Source organism: Acartia tonsa, chromosome 9 (genome assembly GCF_053477335.1).
Source record: "Acartia tonsa isolate MP-2025a chromosome 9, ASM5347733v1, whole genome shotgun sequence".
Taxonomy (NCBI): Eukaryota; Metazoa; Arthropoda; class Copepoda; order Calanoida; family Acartiidae; genus Acartia; species Acartia tonsa.
Window position 1 is genome coordinate 32,495,366 of NC_137268.1, and position 21,917 is coordinate 32,517,282.

General features: G+C 30.8%; 1 protein-coding gene across 1 annotated transcript in view; it reads left to right on the top strand.

Moving 5' to 3' along the window:
- Positions 1–1,647: 1,647 nt before the first annotated feature.
- The window catches only part of LOC145328792 (zinc transporter ZIP1-like), a 42,368-nt gene continuing 22,098 nt past the window's right edge, over positions 1,648–21,917 (top strand). The window contains exons 1-2 of the mRNA XM_080172656.1: positions 1,648–1,758; positions 14,314–14,366. Of these exons, the coding sequence (XP_080028782.1) occupies positions 1,695–1,758; positions 14,314–14,366 (117 nt within the window). The 5' untranslated portion in view covers positions 1,648–1,694. The remainder of the gene's footprint in view (positions 1,759–14,313; positions 14,367–21,917) is intronic.

Below are 21,917 nucleotides of genomic sequence, written 5' to 3' on the forward strand. Positions count from 1 at the left end.
GTCAATTTTAAGCCTTTATTTTCAGGTATCATTAAGCCTAAAAGTGTTTAATAGTCCTAAGAATCATCTTTAGTGTAAAATGGCTAAAAATCAGCATTTCTGAATTGCATATACTAAAATTTAATAAAAAAATACCTTGCTTTTTCACTCTTGATATTATACCTAACTATTACAGGAATTATTTTTCGGGATTAAAAACAGAAAGATTGTATCTAATGTGAATTAATTTGCAGTAAAGCCATTGGTTTTGTTTCATCATAAAAAGAAAAATATAATAACTAATGACCAAGTTTTTTTAGTGAAACTGAAAACTTGTTTTTTAATTGTTTACATTTACTGACCTATAATTTTGTATAACATAAAGTCGGTCACTTTTTCAAAGCGAAGCTTTTCTATTATTAGGGTCGGTCCATCCGTCCGTCCGAGACAGATAGCTTTTTTCGTTAATTTAGGCATGTTTGAATTGTCCTATCGGTTTCAAACTTTGCATGGTGATTCCTGTAGTAGTTAGGTACGATTCAGATAGCGTAGCAACTCTTTAATCATTACCAGAATGTCCATATTTACATTTCAAGCATGTTGTTTTTCTACTTTCTTAGAAACAAAATTTTATGTGATCTAATTTTCCGATTGTTCTGATTTTTGGTATACTGATTCCTTGAACAACAAAGTACAATATTATAAGCAAAGAAACTCTATAATCAAGTCCTAAAAATGTAAGTATGTCCATAAACATTATCCTGTATCAAGAAGTTTTTCAACAAATTTACTCGCAATTTTGCTTTGACTCTTATTCATTTATATTCTTTTTATTCAGTTCTGACACTATACAAGTAATAATGTCCGTTTGTCCTACCGTTCCAGAGCTTCGCTTTTATGGATGTTGTCATCCTTGTATAAGTGCAACTACTCTATAATCTTAAATGCCCGTCACAAGTATAAGGGAAGCACTTTCAACTTAGATAGCTGAAATATATCTGAAGATTTTAATAATACAATAAGGTTTTACTTTTTAAATGCATTATGCCGCCTATTAGTCCATTATGTTCTCTGTGATTAAATATAATAACTACACATAAAATATGATTTTCTCGGTTTTTATATTGATTCTGAAATTTAAAAATAACTTCATTAAGTTTTTTTATTTATTCAAATACACCTTATATGATATATACTAGCGGCTGGGCCGCTAGCAATCATGGAGAAGAATAGCAGTATCATAAGCTTTCCAAGACTTCATTAAGTTTTTTTTATTTATTCAAATACACCTTATATGATACTAGCGGCTGGGCCGCTAGCCACCATGGAGAAGAATAGCAGTATCATAAGCTTTCCAAGACTTAAGTTAAGAAATAAATAGGTTAAAACCACCCTGGGACCTTTAGAGCTAAACAAAAAAGAAGAACTCAATTGGTTCGGTAGTTTGCAAGATCTTAACGTACAAACGAACAGAAAAATATATAATGATTGATAAATAAATAAATATATAATAGCGGCCCTTGACATAGGTATAGAAAGCAACAAAAAGTGGCTTAAAGACTTAAATCTAAAAATCAAATAGCCAATGTGAAGCTTGTATAAAATAGAGAACTCAATAGGTCAAGTGATGATCTAAATTTTAAGCCACAGACAAAGATCTTACCAATTTATATAATAGGATTTTATTTTTTTCAGATAAAAAATTCAGAGCAAAAATGTCCCTGTTAATATCTAAGATTGTGTCGATGTTTGGACTTGGATTAATAACATGGATTGTAGGTAAGAAATAGATATTTTATCAATTGGATGTTGCACCATACTTTCATGTACTCTAATAAAGTAATACTCTCAGCTGGCTAAAACAAAGATACACCCATTCCAATGCCTATAACCCATCATCTTCTCTCCTACTGGATTAACCTGAAATAAACAAACTGACGAATGAATGAGGTTTTAATATTTCTGTTTTTATTATTTTATAACATGTCAGAGGTTTTATAATTTTTAAAATCTACGATCTTAGTGAGTGTTTAGGGATCTTATTGGATAGGACAATTTAGGGAAACTCAAAGTCCTCCCTTCCCTCCCAATTATGTTGAACAAAATTACCCTAATTTCATTATCAGTGTAACGTTCATTATTTTTTTTATACATCCTTGAGATCTTTGTTCAATTTTTTGGTGCTTTCCCTATTACCCCTCCTCCACTCTCACCTTGATTTTAAAAATTTGTAAGAAGGGGGTAGTTTTTGTTTATTACTTTTGATTTACTTTACTAAAAATAAGGTGGGGGGGGGGGGGGTATCATTGCTAAACCGGCATTTTGATTGAAAACGTCAAATTTTATCTTTAGAAAAGTAAATAAAAAAGTAGCATCTTCGATATTAAACATTGTTTATCTTTAAAAAAATACATATAACAAAAATCATTTTGCAATAATCTAAGATTATGTTATAGTAGCTTTAAAATAGATACATGATTAATATGATTTGTAAGCCCAGCTTTCGCGGCTAAGCCTCAAATTTAAACCCGTTTTTATGCTTTGAAAAAAAGAGAGAGTGCTATATTTGGGTCAGGTTTAAATTTCTAGCTGATTTTTAAAATTGTAAAAGGTTGATTTTCCTACTATCCTACTATTCATACTTACTCCCTGTTGAAAAATTTGAACATTTTCTGTTTAATTTCATGGTTCTAATCCTTTAAAATTTCCTATGATAGATTAAACATTTGGGTACTTATACTATAGTTTGATTGGTTGGTTCAAACCAGCAGTGTTTAATTTTTAATCTACAAAATTTTATTTTGTTCATTATCATTGTGAATTTACTTAGATTTCTTGTTGATTGTCTTATCCCCTAAGACCCCAACGCTGGGCTACCATTCGTTAGAAAAATATTAAATAACCCATTCTTATCTATTTTCTATTATATGAAATGTGTGGCATATTTTTAAAAGCGAAGCTTTTCTACAATCAGGGTAGGCCCGTACGTCCATTCGAGATAGTTAGCTTTTATTCGTTAATTTAGGCATGTTATAATTGTCCTATCGATTTCAAACTTTGCATGGTGATTCCTGTAAGTTACGATTTAGAAAGCGTAGCAACACTATAATCATTTCCAGAATGTCCGTACGTCCATTTTAAACATGTTGATTTTTTTACTTTTTTAATAACAATTTTTTAAGTGATAAAAACATCCGATTGATTTTGATTAGTGATTCCTATTACAATACGGTACAATATTATGAGCGAAGCATCTATATAATCAAGTATTAAAAACGTCAGTATGTCCTTAAAAAGAATTCTGTATTCTGTAAGTTTTGCAACAAATTTACGTATAATTTTGTCAAACCTTATATTTTCATATTTTGTATATTCAGTTCTGACACTCAACAAAAGTTAATGTTCTCTATCATATCGTTTCAGAGCTTCGCTTTTATGAATGTTGTCATCCTTGTTCTGTATTTGTTAACAGAGGGGCTGTCAATAAACATTTATTTTTCAAAGTTTTGCATTAATCAATTATCTATCTGTCAATAGTGTTTATCAGTCTATTTAGTCGCGTGCTCTTTTTTTTTGCCTTTTGATGTGTGTGTGTTTGTAAAAATACCATTTAATTTGAATATTATACCAATTAAAAAATTCAATAATAAGCTTGAAGTAAATATAAATTCTTTATTGGGTGCAAAGCCCTCAGTGATTTTTACATTCTAGTTGATTCTTAAGTAGTTAATCGGGAGTTTTTATATGAAAATATGTTTTTTTTTTACAGAATAAACTCTATTGTCTACTTCAAATGGGTGTCATCGCCCCTCCCGCACGCCCTTCTGTATTCATTTAACTGTTATGAATTTTTTATTTTCATATGTCTGCATAAATCAAATATTTTGATTCTAAGTTTTTGCATTTACCTTAATCAGCTTCATTAATCAGATAATAAATAATTAAATTTAGATAAAACAAGGATGACAACATCCATAAAAGCGAAGCTCTGAAACGGTAGGACAAACGGACATTAACATTTGTAACATTTGTAATCAGAATGCGAATGTATAAGAGTCAAAGCAAAATTGTAAGTAAATTTGTTGAAAAACTGCTTGATATAGGATAATGATTATGGACATACTTACTTTTTTAGGACTTGATTATAGAGTTGCTTCGCTTATAATATTGTACTTTGTTGTCCCAGGAATCAGTATACCAAAAATCAGATCAAAGGGATAATTAGATCACATAAAAAATTGTTGTTAAAAAAGTAGAAAAATCAACATGTTTAAAATGGACGTACGGACAATCTGGTAATGATTATAGAGTTGCTACGCTTTCTAACTCGTACCTAACTATTCCAGGAATCACCATGCAAAATTTGAAATCGATAGGACAATTCTAACATGCCTAAATTAACGAAAAAAGCTATTTAAAAAAGCAAAAAATCAACATGTTTAAAATGGACGTACGGACATTTTGGTAATGATTATAGAGTTGCTACGCTTTTTAAATCGTACCTAACTACTAAAGGAAGCACCATGCAAAATTTGAAATCGATAGGACAATTCTAACATGTCTAAATTAACGAAAAAAGCTATCCGTGACGGACGTACGGACGGACGGACCGACCCTAATTATAGAAAAGCTTCGCTTTTAAAAAAAAGAATTATTAGCAACAAATTTACTAATTATTTTACAATTTTGAAAATTTGACTACACTATCTATAAGTAGCGGCTACCCCTCAAGTGGTCTCAGGTGGCACTGAAAAGCAAAACAAAATTTGTAGGATAATCATCTAAGGGGCGATTTATATTTGGGGTGTTTAGTTATCCCCACCTGAAATAGATAAAAAATTCTTTCTCTTTTTTCTTTAATTCTCTTCCTTTCCCTGTCATTTTCTCTATCTCTTAATTTATGTTGTAGAGTTTATTTTACATTTTAAAACATCTCTGCTTCTAATGGCTGTAATCATCCTTTTTTATTTCAATTAGACTTTATATACTTGGAATAGTTATTTCTCGTATCGTATTATAAACGGCTTTCCGCGGATATAGAATGTACAATCATAAGATTAAAACTAGTTTTTTTAGCCCCGAGGTGCCAAAGGCACCAGCTAAAAAAATAGTTTTAATCTTATGATTGTACATTTCTATATTCGTAGAAAACTGGATATAATACGATGCTAGACATAGTTTTTTCGTATGGATGAGAACCGGTTTCTATCCACCGGATTCGAATGAATACGACAAAACCTATTATGGGACATTTATGTTTCAAATATTTAAAAATAATTATTTCAACAAATTATGCCCTAAAAACCGGTTTTTCCAAAGGCCTTTTTTTGAAGATTTATTGATTTACAGGAGCTGGATCTTTAAATCATTTTAAAGATCCAGCTCCTGTAAATATGCAAAAATATGCAAATTTTAAAATTAAAATTGCGTGGCTTGTGTTAATAGTAGAAAAAATGTTACGCATGCCGTTATAATCATCATAAGCTCTATGTTTTGAAAATATAAATACCGTTTATGTGCTTTTTGTAGTTTAGGAGCTGCGTTGAAAAATGTGAGAAAAAGGTTGAAAAGTTTTAAGTAATTGGAATACTTTACCACGTAGCTCCTATACTACACGTAGCACTGGAATGGGTTTTATATATTAAAAAACTAGAGCTTATGACAATTCTAACGATATGCATAACATTTTTCTACTATTAACACAAGCCGCGCAATTTGAATTTTAAAAAGGTGCGCATTTTTTAACAACGTTTAAATCAATAAATCTTCGAAAAAAAGGCCTTTGAAAAAACCGGTTTTTAGGGCATAATTTGTTGAAATAATCATTTTTAAATATTTAAAACATAAATGTCCCATAATAGGTTTTCCAAATATATAAAGCATTTTACATAATTTTTATTTTCTATGCATAATTAAGTTTTTTTTAAAATCATTTCTCTTGAATGACCCTGTATAATATTAAACTTATTACAAAATTGCAAGCTTCATAGTAAACTAAGTAGCAAAGCACAATTTTTTTTAAAATGACGTCATACTGGCCTGCTATTAGTAATTTTGTCTCTGTATTGGCCTATCATTGGTCATTTGTATTGTATAACGTCATTTTTTAAAGGCACTATAAAAGTCTTCGCAAATGTAATAGAATTATTTATGGAAGTGCCGCTGAACTGAACCTATCACGTGTTTCCTTGTCAAAATACCAGCGTCTTATTGGTTGTCAAGGTGGCACGTCATTGGATGATTTTAGCGGTAATTTTTTAATATGAATTGAAATTTATGTCCTCATAACTCTAATGTCTAGTAATGCATCAATTGAGACAATTTAAAACAACAATAATTGTCAAATTCATAACTCAATTATTCTGTTATGAAATCAGACAGGGATGGAGGGGGGCATTGGGCTGTTTATTACACTAGTCCCCAAAGAGTTATGAAAATATTTTCTTTGGAGACTTTTATGAAATTTTGATTGGTTGGTTCATTAAATTGAGTGTTTAAACGTTTCAACCACTAATTAAAATCTACACCAGTGGGTAATTTTGTGTTTTATTATTGGGATGTGCATCAATTTATCGGCTATTGTCATATCACTTTAGATTCATGCGTTTTTAGAGGTCTTTGTTTCATCATTTTCACAAAACAAACAATGATTTAATTTGATTGATCGTTTAAAATAAAACATGTTCAGACAGACATCTAAATACAGTGACAAACAGATAGATGGACAGACCGATGAACTATCTGTAATTATTTGTTTTCCTTTTACATATTACACCAACCAAGCCCTTTTTAGCATATGCGAGATCAGTATGTACGGGAACTAAATTTTGAAGGCCATTCGAGAAATCGTGAAAAAAAATATTAAAGGATATTTTAATTATTTTAGATCATGATATTTTTCTAGTAGTGAAGTAATAATTTTTAGTGTTTAGTTCATAGAAAAGCTTGAAGTTGTAAAAAAAATTAGCTTAAAAAGTCTTAATCATATTTAACAGTAAAAAGGGATAGTTTTTAAAAATTGTGAATAGTACGTACTTGTTGACACTTTCGGGGATTAAATGCAATTTTTCTTCGTGGGTTATCCTTATGTATAAAAGTAACAGGATCTGTGTCTGTCTGTCTGTGTGTACCGCGAAGGATCTCGGTAACCGCTGTACCGATATGGTTCTTCTTAACATTGTAGTTCTCATAAAATAAAAGTTGCACAATTTTTGGAGAGGGTAAATTGCACTTAGAAAAATTACTTTTTCTTAAACAAAAAACTAGTGGATCTGGGTCTACTTATCCCTCCCCCCCACTACCTAAAGAGACCCTAATGTCGTATCCGCAATTTTTATCTAATTTAGCATACACTGATGGTGGTAGGTAAGACACTTTTGGAATGAAAATAATCAACGTTTATAAAAAATTTACATTTTTTACAAAACCATGCTGTACCTTCGGGATAAGTAAAAAATATCATTACTTAAAAATGTGAATAGTACGTGAAGTTTATAAAAATGGGTGGGACTTATTTCACACAGTTGACTGAGTATTTTTTGGTGATCAATAGCATCGAAGTTTTTTTTTGTACAATTGATTGACTATCCTGATGGGGGAAAAATGAAAATCAACCTCTTATCCTAGGTTCTTGAGGAATAAGATAGCGAACTATCACTACCAATTATTATATACAGAATTACTACTTATGAAGATTATTTTTTTTTGCAATTGTTTGCTATTTTATTCTCATCAATTGAAATTTAAAATTATTAAGGTCTCCAAAGTTTTTAATCTATCAAAGGCAATTTAAATGTCAATTGTAATATCCCTGTAACCCTTAAAGTCTAGGAATATTCGAACGATTGTAAAATAAAATGTAAACACTTTTACTACCAATTCTTGATCATACATGTTTATGCAGCTTTGATTATTCATAGTTTTGTTGTTGTTGACAAAAATATTAATTGGAATTTTAAGAGGATTTTGTGTGCTTTCACTTAAACCTATTTTTTGGTTCTATTTTGGATCTATTCTTTACTGTCTGTCTGTTATGCTTCTTCTTTATTATCTTTGCTTTGCTACTTCTGGATGTTGTCATCCTTGTTTGAATAGCATTTCTTAATTCTATGAATGAAATAAAAATGACTTTCCCCATAGAATAGTAATAATAGTTGAAACAAAAACTTGACTTTAAAAAAAGAGAACATTCACCAATGTTATTTGTGTATTCCTTTTTGAACACAGTAATAGTGTCTGACTGATTATGACGTAACAAAAAAAATTAGCCAATGAGAGGCCGTTATTGACCAATGGTAAAATTTATAGTGGCCTCTCATTGGCTAATTTTTTTGTTATAATCAGTCAGACACTATTACCAGGTTCTTGCTTTTTAAAATAATTTAGAATATTTATATATCATATATTAATTTTAAAAAAATATTTTGAGGGTTTCAACAACTGAAAACAAGTTTTAAAATTTGACAGAGAAGCTTCTTATTAGTCCTGGGATCCTTTTAATGATTCTGAGGGAGGAAACTTCCACCATCACAAGAGAAATCGTCCCAAGAAAAAATTCCCCCTCCCTCTATAAAATGCCCCGTGAGACCTTGCTTTATAAAAAGAACAATCTTAAAGTATTTTGTGTAGTTTAGAGCAGTACAATGAAAAATATGAGATTCATTAGAGCTTATAGCTAAATTCACAAAAGACTAAGGTCGACCTTTCAAAATTTAGGTAGGCCTTTATTTAAAGATTTTTTTAATAAACTTGTCTTTTATCCTGATCCTCAATGTTCTAAAAAGCATTATGTATTTCATAAATCTTTTTAAAAATCTATTTTAAAAATAAAAGAGTGTAAAGTGAAGAGTTTGACAAATTGAATTAAAATATAAAGGGTGGTGTGCAGATAATTCCGCATATCCATATGATTATTATGTTATTAGAATAGCATAATATTACATTAATATAAACTCCCCTTTGCCCCTTTTTAGTCTATTCATTCAACTATTATTCAGTTGTTGAAGTATATTGGTGGGTGTTTAAAAAGTCTAGTTGAGCAGTAACCCAACCCCGCTTATTTTTAAGATAGATTGAAACTAAGCATATTTGTTTTTTTACTTTTAAGGTTAGGTTATAAGGTGTACTGGGTAGACCCGCAGGTTAAGGACAGCGTCAGTATATACTCTGTAGGGTCAGGAATAAATGTATAAGTTTACCCCCTCTATTCTTTAAATTTTATCTTGTTAGGGATAAGGAAGCACCTCCATATTTTTGCGAAATGAGGATGCAATGAAATAATTATAAACGGAAATGCATGCACACTTGAAATTCCACCTTCTCAGCTAAAAATCTATATTTATATCAATTCTTAACAAAGATGACTGCAGAGGCGTGTAACAGGGGGTGGGGGTGTGTCAATAGAAACACTCAATAGAAGACAAAAAGAATTTATGAAAATTCTCTAAGGGTTGTGTGTTTGTACTCTTTTTTGCACGTTTAAGTTTGTAACCCATCAATGGTGTTCCAAAAAGGCAAGTGGGGCTAATACATGTAACCCCCCCCCCTCTCATAAAAAAATGGTACTCACTTGCATCCAACCGAATGATTAACATTCATTTTACCCCCAATTTATTTATATTTTTGGATTATGTAAACAATTTCGTGCACCCAACCCCCAGGGAGTAAGGGAGGGGACAATGGGCAATTAATTTAATTTTAGAGTTCTGACTCAATATCTTTAAAACCAGATATATCTGGAAAATTCCAAAAAATTAGATATAGCAATCTTTATTAGATTTGTATAATAAGAAATTATTAAACACTGAAAAAAGTATTTAACATTAGGTTTTCCTGTCTTATTTTCCTGTGAATAGTCTGTAATTTATCATAAAAGGTATGACCTTAGAACTGGCAGTTTCTTACAAAATAATACCATACATGGGGTTTGTTTTCGTATTTGACAAGGGGTAAAATTTCTGGTTTATCCCACCCATTCTCAGACGTAAACTATTTTGTTTAAAAACCAAAATAAACTTATTATGAATTTTTTTCAAATAGTCTGCTAGTATTTGTATTGATTAGTTCAGTAAGAGTCGTCTGCTTTGGGAATAATTGTTTTAGCGGCATTCTTTGTCCGGTACCCAAAGTCTCTGAAATTTGCCAAAATAATAAAAGTTGCATGTGTTCAAGACTGTCAGAAATATGAATTTTAGATCCATTGTCCCCTCCCTTCCTCCCTGCCAAACCCCCCTCCATACCTGGGCAAAAACTCTGGTATGGACTCTGTATAGTGGTCTCTCTATGGATTAGTTATTCTTTTTTAAACATGCATCTGTTATTTACTGGTTTCTAAGGGGATAAGACAATGACTGATAAATTGATGTACATCCCAAATGATGATACACAAAATTATCCCTTCTGTAGAATATAATAAGTATATAAAAGAGTGGGATGTATGTCTGTCTGTATGTGTGTCTGTATAAGGAAACACACACAGAATGACAAACAGACAGATAAATCTATTTTTTCAATTGTCAATTGGCAATTAATTCATATTTTATTATCCTTTTATCTTTTTAAAAGCGAAGCTTTTCTATAATTAGGGTCGGTACGTCCGTACGTCCGTCCGTCCGTCCGTAACGGATAGTTTTTTTCGCTAATTTAGGCATGTTAGAATTGTCCTATTGATTAAAAACTTTGCATGGTGATTCCTGTAGTAGTTAGGTACGATTTAGAAAGCGTAGCAACTCTATAATCATTACCAGAATGTCCGTACGTCCATTTTAAACATGCTGATTTTTTTACTTTTTTAACAACAAATTTTTATGTTATCTAATAATCCGATTGATCTGATTTTTGGTATACTGATTCCTGGGACAACAAAGTACAATATTATAAGCGAAGCAACTCTATAATCAAGTCCTAAAAATGTAAGTATGTCCATAAACATTATTCTGTATCAAGCAGTTTTTCAACAATTTTACTTACAATTTTGCTTCGTCATTTATACATTTATATTCTGATTATTCAGTTCTGACACTATACAAGTATTAGTGTCCGTTTGTCCTACCGTTTCAGTGCTTCGCTTTTATGGATGTTGTCATCCTTGTTTTTTTTATGGCTTACATAACTGTCATTTATATTGTTCTAATCAAATTTATTAAAAGAAAAACTGATTGCTAAAGTTGTGCAAACAAAACAGCAAGTTTAGTATTTGAACATTAGCAAAACTTTTGAAATAACTAAATAACATAATTATCCCTTATTTACATTTTTTAATGACTAGTTGCTTTGCCTCTATCCTTAAGGGAGGGAAGGGAGGTCCTTAAGATAGCCTAAAACCATCTCGAGTCAATTAATCAGTTTCACTGAAATATACAACCAGTGCGGTCTAGCAATTTCCGAGATATTTTGAATGCTTTAGTTATTTGATATTTTTCTGATAGTATTTTTTTGGTAGCAAAGCATCTCTGTAATTTACTTTATTTGCGTGTCCGTCAAACCTTGAAGCTCTACAAAGAGTCCAAAAAATTACCCGTGTGACGACAATAGATACATCTCTTTTTTTAAGGGGTTTTCTTTCTCACCTCTCCTCTCATCCCTCATTTATATGACGTCACACGGGTCATTTTTTCGGACACTTTGTACAGCTTCAGATTTAAGATATCAATAAGCATCCACTAAATGATTTACTTTTTACTGTTTATTCAATTAGGCATTGCGTCGACTCCCCCTCAGTTATTTAGGCATTCATTTAGGCCTTTTGGGGCAAATCCGCTAGTTCCATAAATTATTCTGAAATTGTAAAATTTTTGGGGGGATTAGTTGAACTGAATGTTATGATTTACAAGTTTTTAATATCAGTGAAAAAACTTTTATCAGCTAACAGGGATCAAAAGGGATAAGACAATGGCCGATAAAATAATGTACATCCCCAATAATGATGCACAAAATTACCACGTTTAAAGATAACAATTAGTGGGTAAAATGTTTGGGCACTCAACTTATGAACCAACCAATCAAAATTCAATAAAATTTCCTAGGTTGTTAAGCCAACGGATAAGAAAACGTTGTTATAAAACTTTAGGGACTAGTGTAATAACAAGCCCAATGTCCCCTCCCTCCCTGTATATCAACACACATGGCAAAAATAAGACAACAAATATTTTTAAGATATTATGATCAAGTCGTAAAAACGCAGGGATAAGACAATAAATGATAAGTTTCTGTACATTCCCAATGATGATAAACAAAACTTCCTCTTCTGTAGATGTATGTTACAGGTTTAGCCGTTTTCACAAACCAATAAAGATTTAGTAAAAGTTAAAAACCTTTCCTTGACCCATTAGAAGCTTTACAATTAAGGAGAACCATATCGGTTCAAGCTTCAGCATTTAGACAGCCAAATATTCTGTTATTTTTATCTTGAACCATCGGAAGGATGCAGGGAATCGAACCATCGGCTTCCACTTTCAATTTGTTTATTTTTTCTTCTTAAAATTATTTATATTTGTTTTTAATTTATTGCCATTATCTTATATTCATATTTACTTAGTGTTAAAACTATCTTGTAGACTTGTAGAGATAAAAATTAAGCAACTTGTATTGTTTTGGGGGAAGTCCGGGGACAGAGGGATTGGAAACTGGATCTAGATTGATTTTCTTGTTTGTCTTGGACTTTGGGTACTAGAACTAATGCAATTTTTCTTATTTTGGCTAATTCTAAAGAATTTTGGGACTAGCGCGCAGAATGTCGCTGAATTTGAGATGATCCTAGCAGAACAGTTTTTAATAGGACTTGGAATAGTTAATAATCACAGAAAGTTTATTTCGTTGTGATATATTTTAGAACTCATTTGTATATTTGACTGTTCAAATTTTAAATAAGAATTGTACCATTTTTTTCTCGATAAATCTGGCTTTCCCGGCCTTTCAAAACTCCTAAATTGAATTAATTGCCTTTCTTCCCATCCCTGTATCCCTAAGAAAATCTAAACAAACAATATAGAAACAATAAAATAAAATTAAGGTATAATATCTCTTGCATTTGTGAAATAAAAACAAGGATGACAACATCCATAAAAGCGAAGCTCTGAAATGGAAGGACAAACGAACATCAACACTAGTAGAGTATCAGAACTGAATATTAATGGATAAGCTTATATGTACAAAATTGTTAGTTTTTCTGCAAAACTGATTAAATACATGATACTGTTTAAGGATGTACTGACGTTTTTAGGACTTGATTATAGAGATGCTTCGCTTATCACATTGTACCTTGTTGTAATAGGAATCAGTATTCAAAGAATCAAATTTGTTGTCAAAAAAGTAAAAAATTATCTTGTTATAAATGGACGTACGGACTTTCTGGTAGCAATTATAGAGTTGCTTCGCTTTCTAAGTCATACCTAACTTTTATAGAAATCAGCATACAAAATTTGAAATCGGTAGGACAATTATAACCTGTTTAAATTAACGAAAAGGGCAAACTGTAACGGACGGACGGACGTACGGACCGACCCTAATCATAGAAAAGCTTCGCTTTTAACAAACCTATTTTTAAATTTAATTTTAAATAGACAAAGTGAAAAAATTTGGATGTTGGATGATGCCAATTTTTTAAGAAGGGAGGAAATATTAATCCCTGGAGTAACTATCCTTCTACTGGCTAAAAAAAGCTTCACTGTAAAGGAGGATCATATAAGCTAAGCGGTTTGCAAGTTCCTTTGCTACATACAGACATGCACACAATAAATCATATTGGTACTCAAAGTTTTATTTACTCAATTTTACATTCGTTGGTATGAAAACTTTGGGTATTTTTATTAAATATTGATTGGTAGGTTCCAAGTTTCTTAGCCAATCTAAAGAAGGGTTATTTTGTTAATTATATCAATGTATTATCAATTGTCTTATCCCATAATATCCCCTAATTGTCGACTGGATTTCGTCAGGGACCTAAAGGGATAAGACAATGGCCAATAAATTTATGTACATCTCCATAATGATGCACAAAATAGCTACTGTAGATTACAATTAGTGGCTGAAACGTTTGGACACTCAACTTAATGAACCAACCATTATAAAACATTGGGGACTAGTTTAATAAACGGACAACTGTCCCCTCCATCCCAGGGATTCAGTATCTTTGATCCACTAATTAAAATTTTTGGGTATAGTCCCTTTCGTTGCAACGCCCCTTAAGGGGCGATTCTTCGTATTTTCACAGTAGCTTTTCTCCTATTTCTAACCTAACCTATCCTAAAATAACCTATTAAAATTCTTTTTAAAAATACGACGAATCGCTCCTTAAGGGGCGTTGCCACGAAAGGGACTATACCCAATTTTTTTCAGGTGTGTTACCAATTCTCGGAGTCAGCAGAGGATGGTCACTAAAAATATTAGATCAGGAATCAGTTTTTAAACAAAATTGATTATAATTTTGTTAGATATTTTATTATACAAAAGTAGCAGGGTGATTGTCTGTTTGTCTCTGGAGTAAAGTTAGCCCGAGCCCTTTGGACTCTGGGGGCTAACAATTCTTTATTCATTTTGACTATCCGCGGAAAGCTGTCTATAACAAGATGCTATAAATAAATATCATAAAACTTCATTGGTATACAAATATGCTTGATCAAATAATTTAACTCTATTTTGTTCCAGTTGAAATTATCACTTATTTTAGTTATGCAATATTAGCAAATGACAAAATAATATCAATAATCGGGAAAAAAATAGATCTTGAAATACTTAAACAAAGAAAATATCAAAAAATACGCAGATTTAAGAAAATTAGAAAAAGTACATCTAATACTAATTTCTGTCAAACTAATTGAGCTGTTTTTATTTTCAATATAAAGTTTTTTAGTCTTTTCTAATTACAGGCAATTTCTCCTAAAGTTCTTAGCGAGCACAAAAATACGTTCATTATGGGAGAAATTGTTCTTGTTTTTGTAATTGACGTTTTAATATAAAAATTGAGAAAAAACATGTTTTGGCCAAAAAGCTACATATTGTTTTAATAAATCTTTTTACATTTTTATTTATCTATTTTCAAGTTCATTTTAGACAGATTGAAATGTACAATTTATTCATAAATATTGAAAAGTTTTCTTGTTTTGATTACTTAACTAAAATGTGCTATTGATTTAAAAAAAAAACAATAATGACAACATCAATGAGGAGCGAAGCTTTGAAATAAACTAAAAGACAGACAGATAAATTTATTTACCAACTAGATGTTTATATATCAGCATAATCTTCACCAAATAAGTTATAGATTAGATTAACATTGAGTCATTGGATTAATAAAATATAAATAATTTATATTGTATGTTTTTTTTTAAAGAAAAAAATACTTTCTGCTGTAGAAATGTGCTTTTCTTTAAAGCAGTACTGACTGACAGACTGACCAACTGAGTAGTGGTGTAGATACATCTAAATATTTGTCTGTCTTTCCTTATAATAAAGTAACATGATGTTTGTTAGTCTGTCTGTTTGTCTGTTGGTCTGTAACCGAAGAATCTCGCTAACCACTGAACGGATCTTTTACAGAGTAGCTTCTCATAGGTCCCAGGAAGATTTATAACTATTTTGGTTGAGGGTACCAACACACTCCCCAGAAAAATCGATAAAATGTTTTTAAAATTAAAAAAAAAACACCGCCCTGTGGATATTTTTGAAATTAGCCAAAATATAACTAACACGAAAGGTAGTAAGACCAGAGAGGTAATGTCTGATTGAGCCAATAGGAGAATCCCATCAGAACCTACATTAAATGTCATTGCTTGAAATTGTGTACACATGTTTTTTTATTTCATGCATAGATAAAAGTCAGCTGTAAACAACATCATTTCCTAGTACAAAGCTTTACTAAATCTAACTGGCTCAAAAATTTCGTCATAAATGAGAAAGCTTCAAACAGAGGTGGATTCTTAATAAAAGATTAGGCTCGCTACTCGCTGGTGAGGCAAAATTATTTTTGTGAAAAATCCTCAAAAATTTCATAAAAAATCTACAAAAATTAAATAAAATCATAAAATGGTTATTAACACATGATTTTCTTTAATTTTTGTAGATTTTTTATGCAATTTTTGAGGATTTTTCACAAAAATAATTTTGCCTCACCATCAAGTAGGTAGCGAGTTTATTTTTAAAAAAGAATCCACCTCAGCTTGAGTCGAAAGTAAACAATACTATCGTCTGCTAATAATGTTCCTTTTAAGATTTTACGAAAAATCGGGTCAGAAGCGTAATCTAGATATAGTATGTCTATTACTAACACTATCTAGTAGCAAAAAAAAATATTTTTGGTAAATAGCTGATTTTAAAATAGATAGAAAAGAAGCAATTTTACGTGTCCCTAGAGGCCTCTAGGGGCGTAGCCGCTTGTATTTTAAAAAGTAGAGTTAATTGACCGAGATTGTTAAATAAGTATCCATTATCCTTTTATTACACCATTTATATTTAATAGATCTATCTAGGGTGACAGTATCCTCATAAAACCCCCCCCCCCCCCTTCCATATCTACATGTACACTATTTACTATTCAAGCTTGGTCATGATAAAAAATCAAATATATATTTGTTTATAACCAATCCAAGACAAACACAAGTCTATACTTTCAATTTGTAATTCAAAACAAATATTTAATCAAGAAATTCCTTATCTTTTATAAAAATATACTATTCTTACACAAAGCCATTTGGGTTCAGTCCTTTTTGTGGCAACGCCCATTAAGGGGCGATTTGTCGTATTTTCAAAATGGCTTTTGATAGGTTATTTTAGGTTAGGTTAGGTTATATTGGGTTAGGCGATTGCCCCGCAGGGTTAGAGCCCCACGCAGGGGCTAGAAATAGGAGAAAAGCTACTGTTAAAATGAGAAGAAACGCCCCTTAAGAGGCGTTGCCACGAAAGGGGCTATACCCAGCTTTTGTTTTTAGATTAAGTATCATACAAAGTCAAAACCTTTTGCTACAAGCGTCTACGCCCTTGGAAGCCCTTATTAGCCTTCAAGCCTTTTTTTAATAAGAAATTTTTGTTTAAGGGTTGGAGATATATTTCTTGTGAGTAGTACTCTCCCCCCAAAAAGGTAATCTTTTCAGAAGATCATTAAAGACAGACAAATAAAAGTTATTACCTATTTTATAAGATTAATGCTTATTTTATTATTGTTATCTTATTTGAATTTTATATCATGTTATTTACTTTTTATCTTAAAAAACCTTCAAAATTAGATGAGATTAAAATAGAAGATTAAACCTCGTTAAACCAGGATGTAAACTATTATAAGCACAAGGATGACAAAATCTAAGCTAATAAAAAACAAGGACATTCAAACAGTTTTGGTGAGTTTTTAAGTAGGAACTCATTGTTTATGGACATTATTACAAGAAATTTCAAGTATTTAACTTCAATAGCAGCCAAGAAATCTCCATCTGGACGGATGGAAGGGTTATTTGAATTATATGCTTATTGTTGGACATGTAAGTTCTAACTAGAAATTTATTTCAATAGCTACAAAAAAAAACATTATTTATTTTTAAGAATCTTTATCTCAACTGAAGCAGAATGGAAGGACTAAAAATGAAAGGAAAAATTACCACTAGATGCTTAATGTTTATTAAAAGATATTTACAAATAAAATAGACTTCTATCTTTAATAGCAACTGAGAAAAAAGTATTTTTTCGTCCATTTTTTAGATTCGAATGGAAATTTTAAATTAGAAAGTATCTTTTCTACTGAAAAGTGTACAACTTTCATTTTATAATACCACTTCAAAACTTCCTAGTCATAGAAAACATCAATATTATGTAAATTTTCAGGTATGCATGCACAAACGCACATGTATCCTTTGCATTTAATCGCTATTTAGCCTTTTTGCTAGATTAATAAGATAATCTAGAGACGTACTATTTAAATAAAGGTGTTTGACTGCTAGAATTTCCTATTTAAATTAGACGAATTTTGTGGTTAGATGGACCATCTAGATATGTTATGCCTATTGCTGATCTTAATTATTGTGATACAAGAGGAAGTGAATAAACACTAATTTTAAAAGATGTGATTTCAATTAAAATTATTGTCATTCTTATTTTGTCTAATTTGAATTTTAGAAATAATCCTTGTAGTTGAATATCATTAGTTTTGGCCCAAAACCTGATTGATATAACTTTGTGGACGGTTGAAAACGGCGTTGGGCCAGTCCTTAATACAAGGCACTACCATCCTATTTATAGCAAACAACCAACCCTTTCAATTACACGGCATTTGTGTAGAAGTCCTGACTGTGCATTGTTAGTGATGAGTTGCGCCTGTTTTTAGCCAATGTATTCCCACTTATATTACCTTTGAATTTTGCATGAAATAGCTTCAGTAAGTACAACTTTTAACATCTTTTTGACGCGGTTTGGGCTGAGATTCGAACCCATAACCTCTCAGTAGCCTAGATAATATGCTACGTGTTAAAGTCAAGGGTAAATTTAATGCTAGGGCAATAGAAATAGAAAATTAGTTTATCTTGCATAAAAAAAAACTTTCTCTGTTATTCTATACCTATATGAGCGACTACTTTTTCTGTTTTTTACCTTATGAATTATTTTCGACAGATTTTTTATAAAACGGCTTGATTTATTGCATCAAGATCCATGACATATCTATTTAGGAAATAAACGTCTATAAATGAGCTCGAGTCTTCCAATAGTAGAGTGTTTAATACTCATAGTGCTCCAATAACCCATAATAAACTCTCATTGACCAGAACGATAAGATCCATTATTTACTTTAGGAAGAATAAATTCATTTTTTTTATTTCATGTTGCTTTTTGAATTATATCAAAGTATTAAATTTCTATTTATAAAAAATATATAAAATAGAAAATTTAAATTTATAAAATAGTTAATCAAAGAAAACTTAGTTTTAAAATAATTTGATACTAGCGACGCGTTCGTAATGTGTTCAGATATTAAACTAAAATTTAACATTTTAACCCTTTCAGGAAAAAAATTTGAAACAAAAAAATACTAGGATCCTTAAATTTTTTAAAGAAAAAGAGACAAAATTATAAATACGGTTTTAAATAAACATAATGAAATTTTAAAAAGATGGAAGGAAAGGGAAGTGAGAGAGAGGGACATTTAATCTTTAAAAAATGATGAAAAAACGAAACTGAAGTCGTAGTAATCTTTATGCATAGTAACTTTTTTTGTAGTTGGGTTGATATTCAGGGATTGGTCAATGGAAGAAAAAGATTAATATTCAGGGATAGGATAATGGAAGAAAAAGATTAATATTCAGGGATTGACCAATGGAAGAAAAAGATTAATATTCAATCTAGCCAATAGCGGGATAATTTTATAACGCTGCCTCTAGTTACTGTATATTTTTTTCAAAAAGACATTTAAAATTAAACTTTAATAATTTTTCCACCTTAAAATTATGTAAAGGACAAAAATTATAAAATGAAGGAATTTATAAAATGAAATGTTCATTAAAGAGTGTCATGGTTGAAGTAAAATTAATGATTAGCTAAAATCTTAGCAATGCTTAAGTGGCTTCAAGTCGTTCTAGAGTTAAATCAGACTATCATAATCTTAAAAACTCTTATGTAACTTTTAAAAATAAGGCATTTAAAAAGATTTTTAAAAAAAATTATGGCCCTTGTCACCTCCAAAATAATGATCTCCAAAAAGTTTATTTGCAATGCTATTCCAGGGGTCATTGTGATTATTAATTTTTAGTAAATCTTGTGAAAAAAAAACTCTGATAACTCTAGTATTAATTGATCTAAAATTCTTAGTTTTTAGATGTGTAAGGTTTGTACAGTGTACAGTGTACACATTATCAATGACCAATACGTCTGAGATGGGTTTTCGAAAGAAGAATGCTGCCTTTTTTCGACTTTTTTTAGACCTGTCGTCTTCGTTCAATCAATCATTATTATAAAAAGGCCCTGTAAGATTTAAACAGAGTAAACAACTATTTATTGAATTATTTCGCTTTTGTTGGTACGGCTTTTATAGAAGAAAAATAAATTATCTTAAATCCATTTTTGCTGTATATTAATTAATGCATCTTTTAGAGCTTTATTAGACATTATACAAATGGCTGAAATAAAAATTTTAAAATTTTGAATTCCTAAGTTTTATACTCCTACGAGGCCTTTTCATAATAATGATTGATTGAACAAAGACGACAGGTCTAAAAAATGTCGAAAAAACGCGGCATTCTTCTTTCGAAAACCCATCTCTGGGTGTAGATTTTGAATGCGCTGCTCATATTATCCCTAACATTGGAATGTAAACAATTCGAGTAAACAAAACATATATATATATTGGTATTTAAATTGTAATTGTAGTCTACACCTTGTGATTCAGACTTAAAAATGAATAGAAACGAAGATAATGAAACCCTTCAGAGATCTTTAAGCTAGCATGACATTTCAAACCCTTTCATAGACCAGCCTAACCAATAATAAGCATTGAAATATTTTTTTTCTTTTCTTCAAAAAATCTGTGTTGTATCATTCTACTTGAAAGTCCTGTATGGCTACACCATTAAGTTAAGATTACCCATTTGGTCTCTTTCCCTATTTTTAAAAGCGAAGCTTTTCTATAATTAGGGTCGATCCGTCCGTCCGTCCGTAACGGATAGCTCTTTTCGTTAATTTAGGCATGTTAGAATTGTCCTATCGATTTCAAATTTTGCATGGTGATTCCTTTAATAGTTAGGTACGATTTAGAAAGCGTAGCAACTCTATAATCATCACCAAAATGTCCGTACGTCCATTTTAAACATGTTGATTTTTTTACTTTTTTAACAACACATTTTTGTGTTATCTAATCATCCGATTAATCTGATTTTTGGTATATTGATTCCTGGAACAACAAAGTATAATGTAATAAGCGAAGCAACTCTATAATCAATTCCTAAAAATGTAAGTATGTCCAAAAACATTATCCTGAATCAAGCAGTTTTTCAACAAATTTACTTACAGTTTTGCTTTGACTCTTATACATTTATATTATGATTATTCAGTTCTGACACTATACAAGTGTTAATGTCTGTTTGTCCAACCGTTTCAGTGCTTCGCTTTTATGGATGTTGTCATCCTTGTTATTCTTATTTTTATCATAGTAGACCCATACATCCTATTATATAAAGTAGCAAGTTTTTTTTGTCTCTAGCTAGGGATATCGCTAACCGATGAACCGATATGGTCCTCCTCTACAGTGAAGCTTCACATATGTCCCGGGATGGTTTTAGGCTATTTTATTTTCATAAACAAGTCTGGGTGTGGTTTTAGGCTATTTTTCCGCCCTTCCATATCCCTTCGAATATAGAGCCCCTAGATGCTTGGAGCGCAGCCACTAGTAGAGTAAACAGTAATTGGACCAACCAAAATATTCTTGTTTTGTACATTTTGAACTTTATTGTCTGCTAGTTAGACTATAAAAGTTTTAAAGATTTTTAATCAATATAATAGATTTGAAATCTGCATAAAATTTTAAGGATTTTTTATAAAATTCGTTTTTTATATAATTCTTTATTCAAAGGCGCAAATACGATTTAAGTTAATAAATTTTGACCAATAGGATAGCTGGATTGGAAACTACCTACGCTCTGATTGGTTGAATGATGTACGTCACTTAAGCTTCTCCAATCAGAGCGCAGATAGTTTTCAATCCACCAATCACAGATCTCAAAATTATTTAACTTAATTTGTATTTGCGCCTTTAAATAAAGAATTATATAAAAAACTAATTTTATAAAAAAATCCTTAAAATTTTATGCAGATTTCAAATCTATTATATTGATTAAAAACTTGTATAGTCTACTGCTAGTGTTTGAATTGTTAATTTTCAGTAAGCTTGGTCTACTTGAAGAGTAACTATTTTGTGGTATTATAATAGAAATAGAAGAGTAGAAGAATATTCTGAACCCTTTTTTCGTCAAATC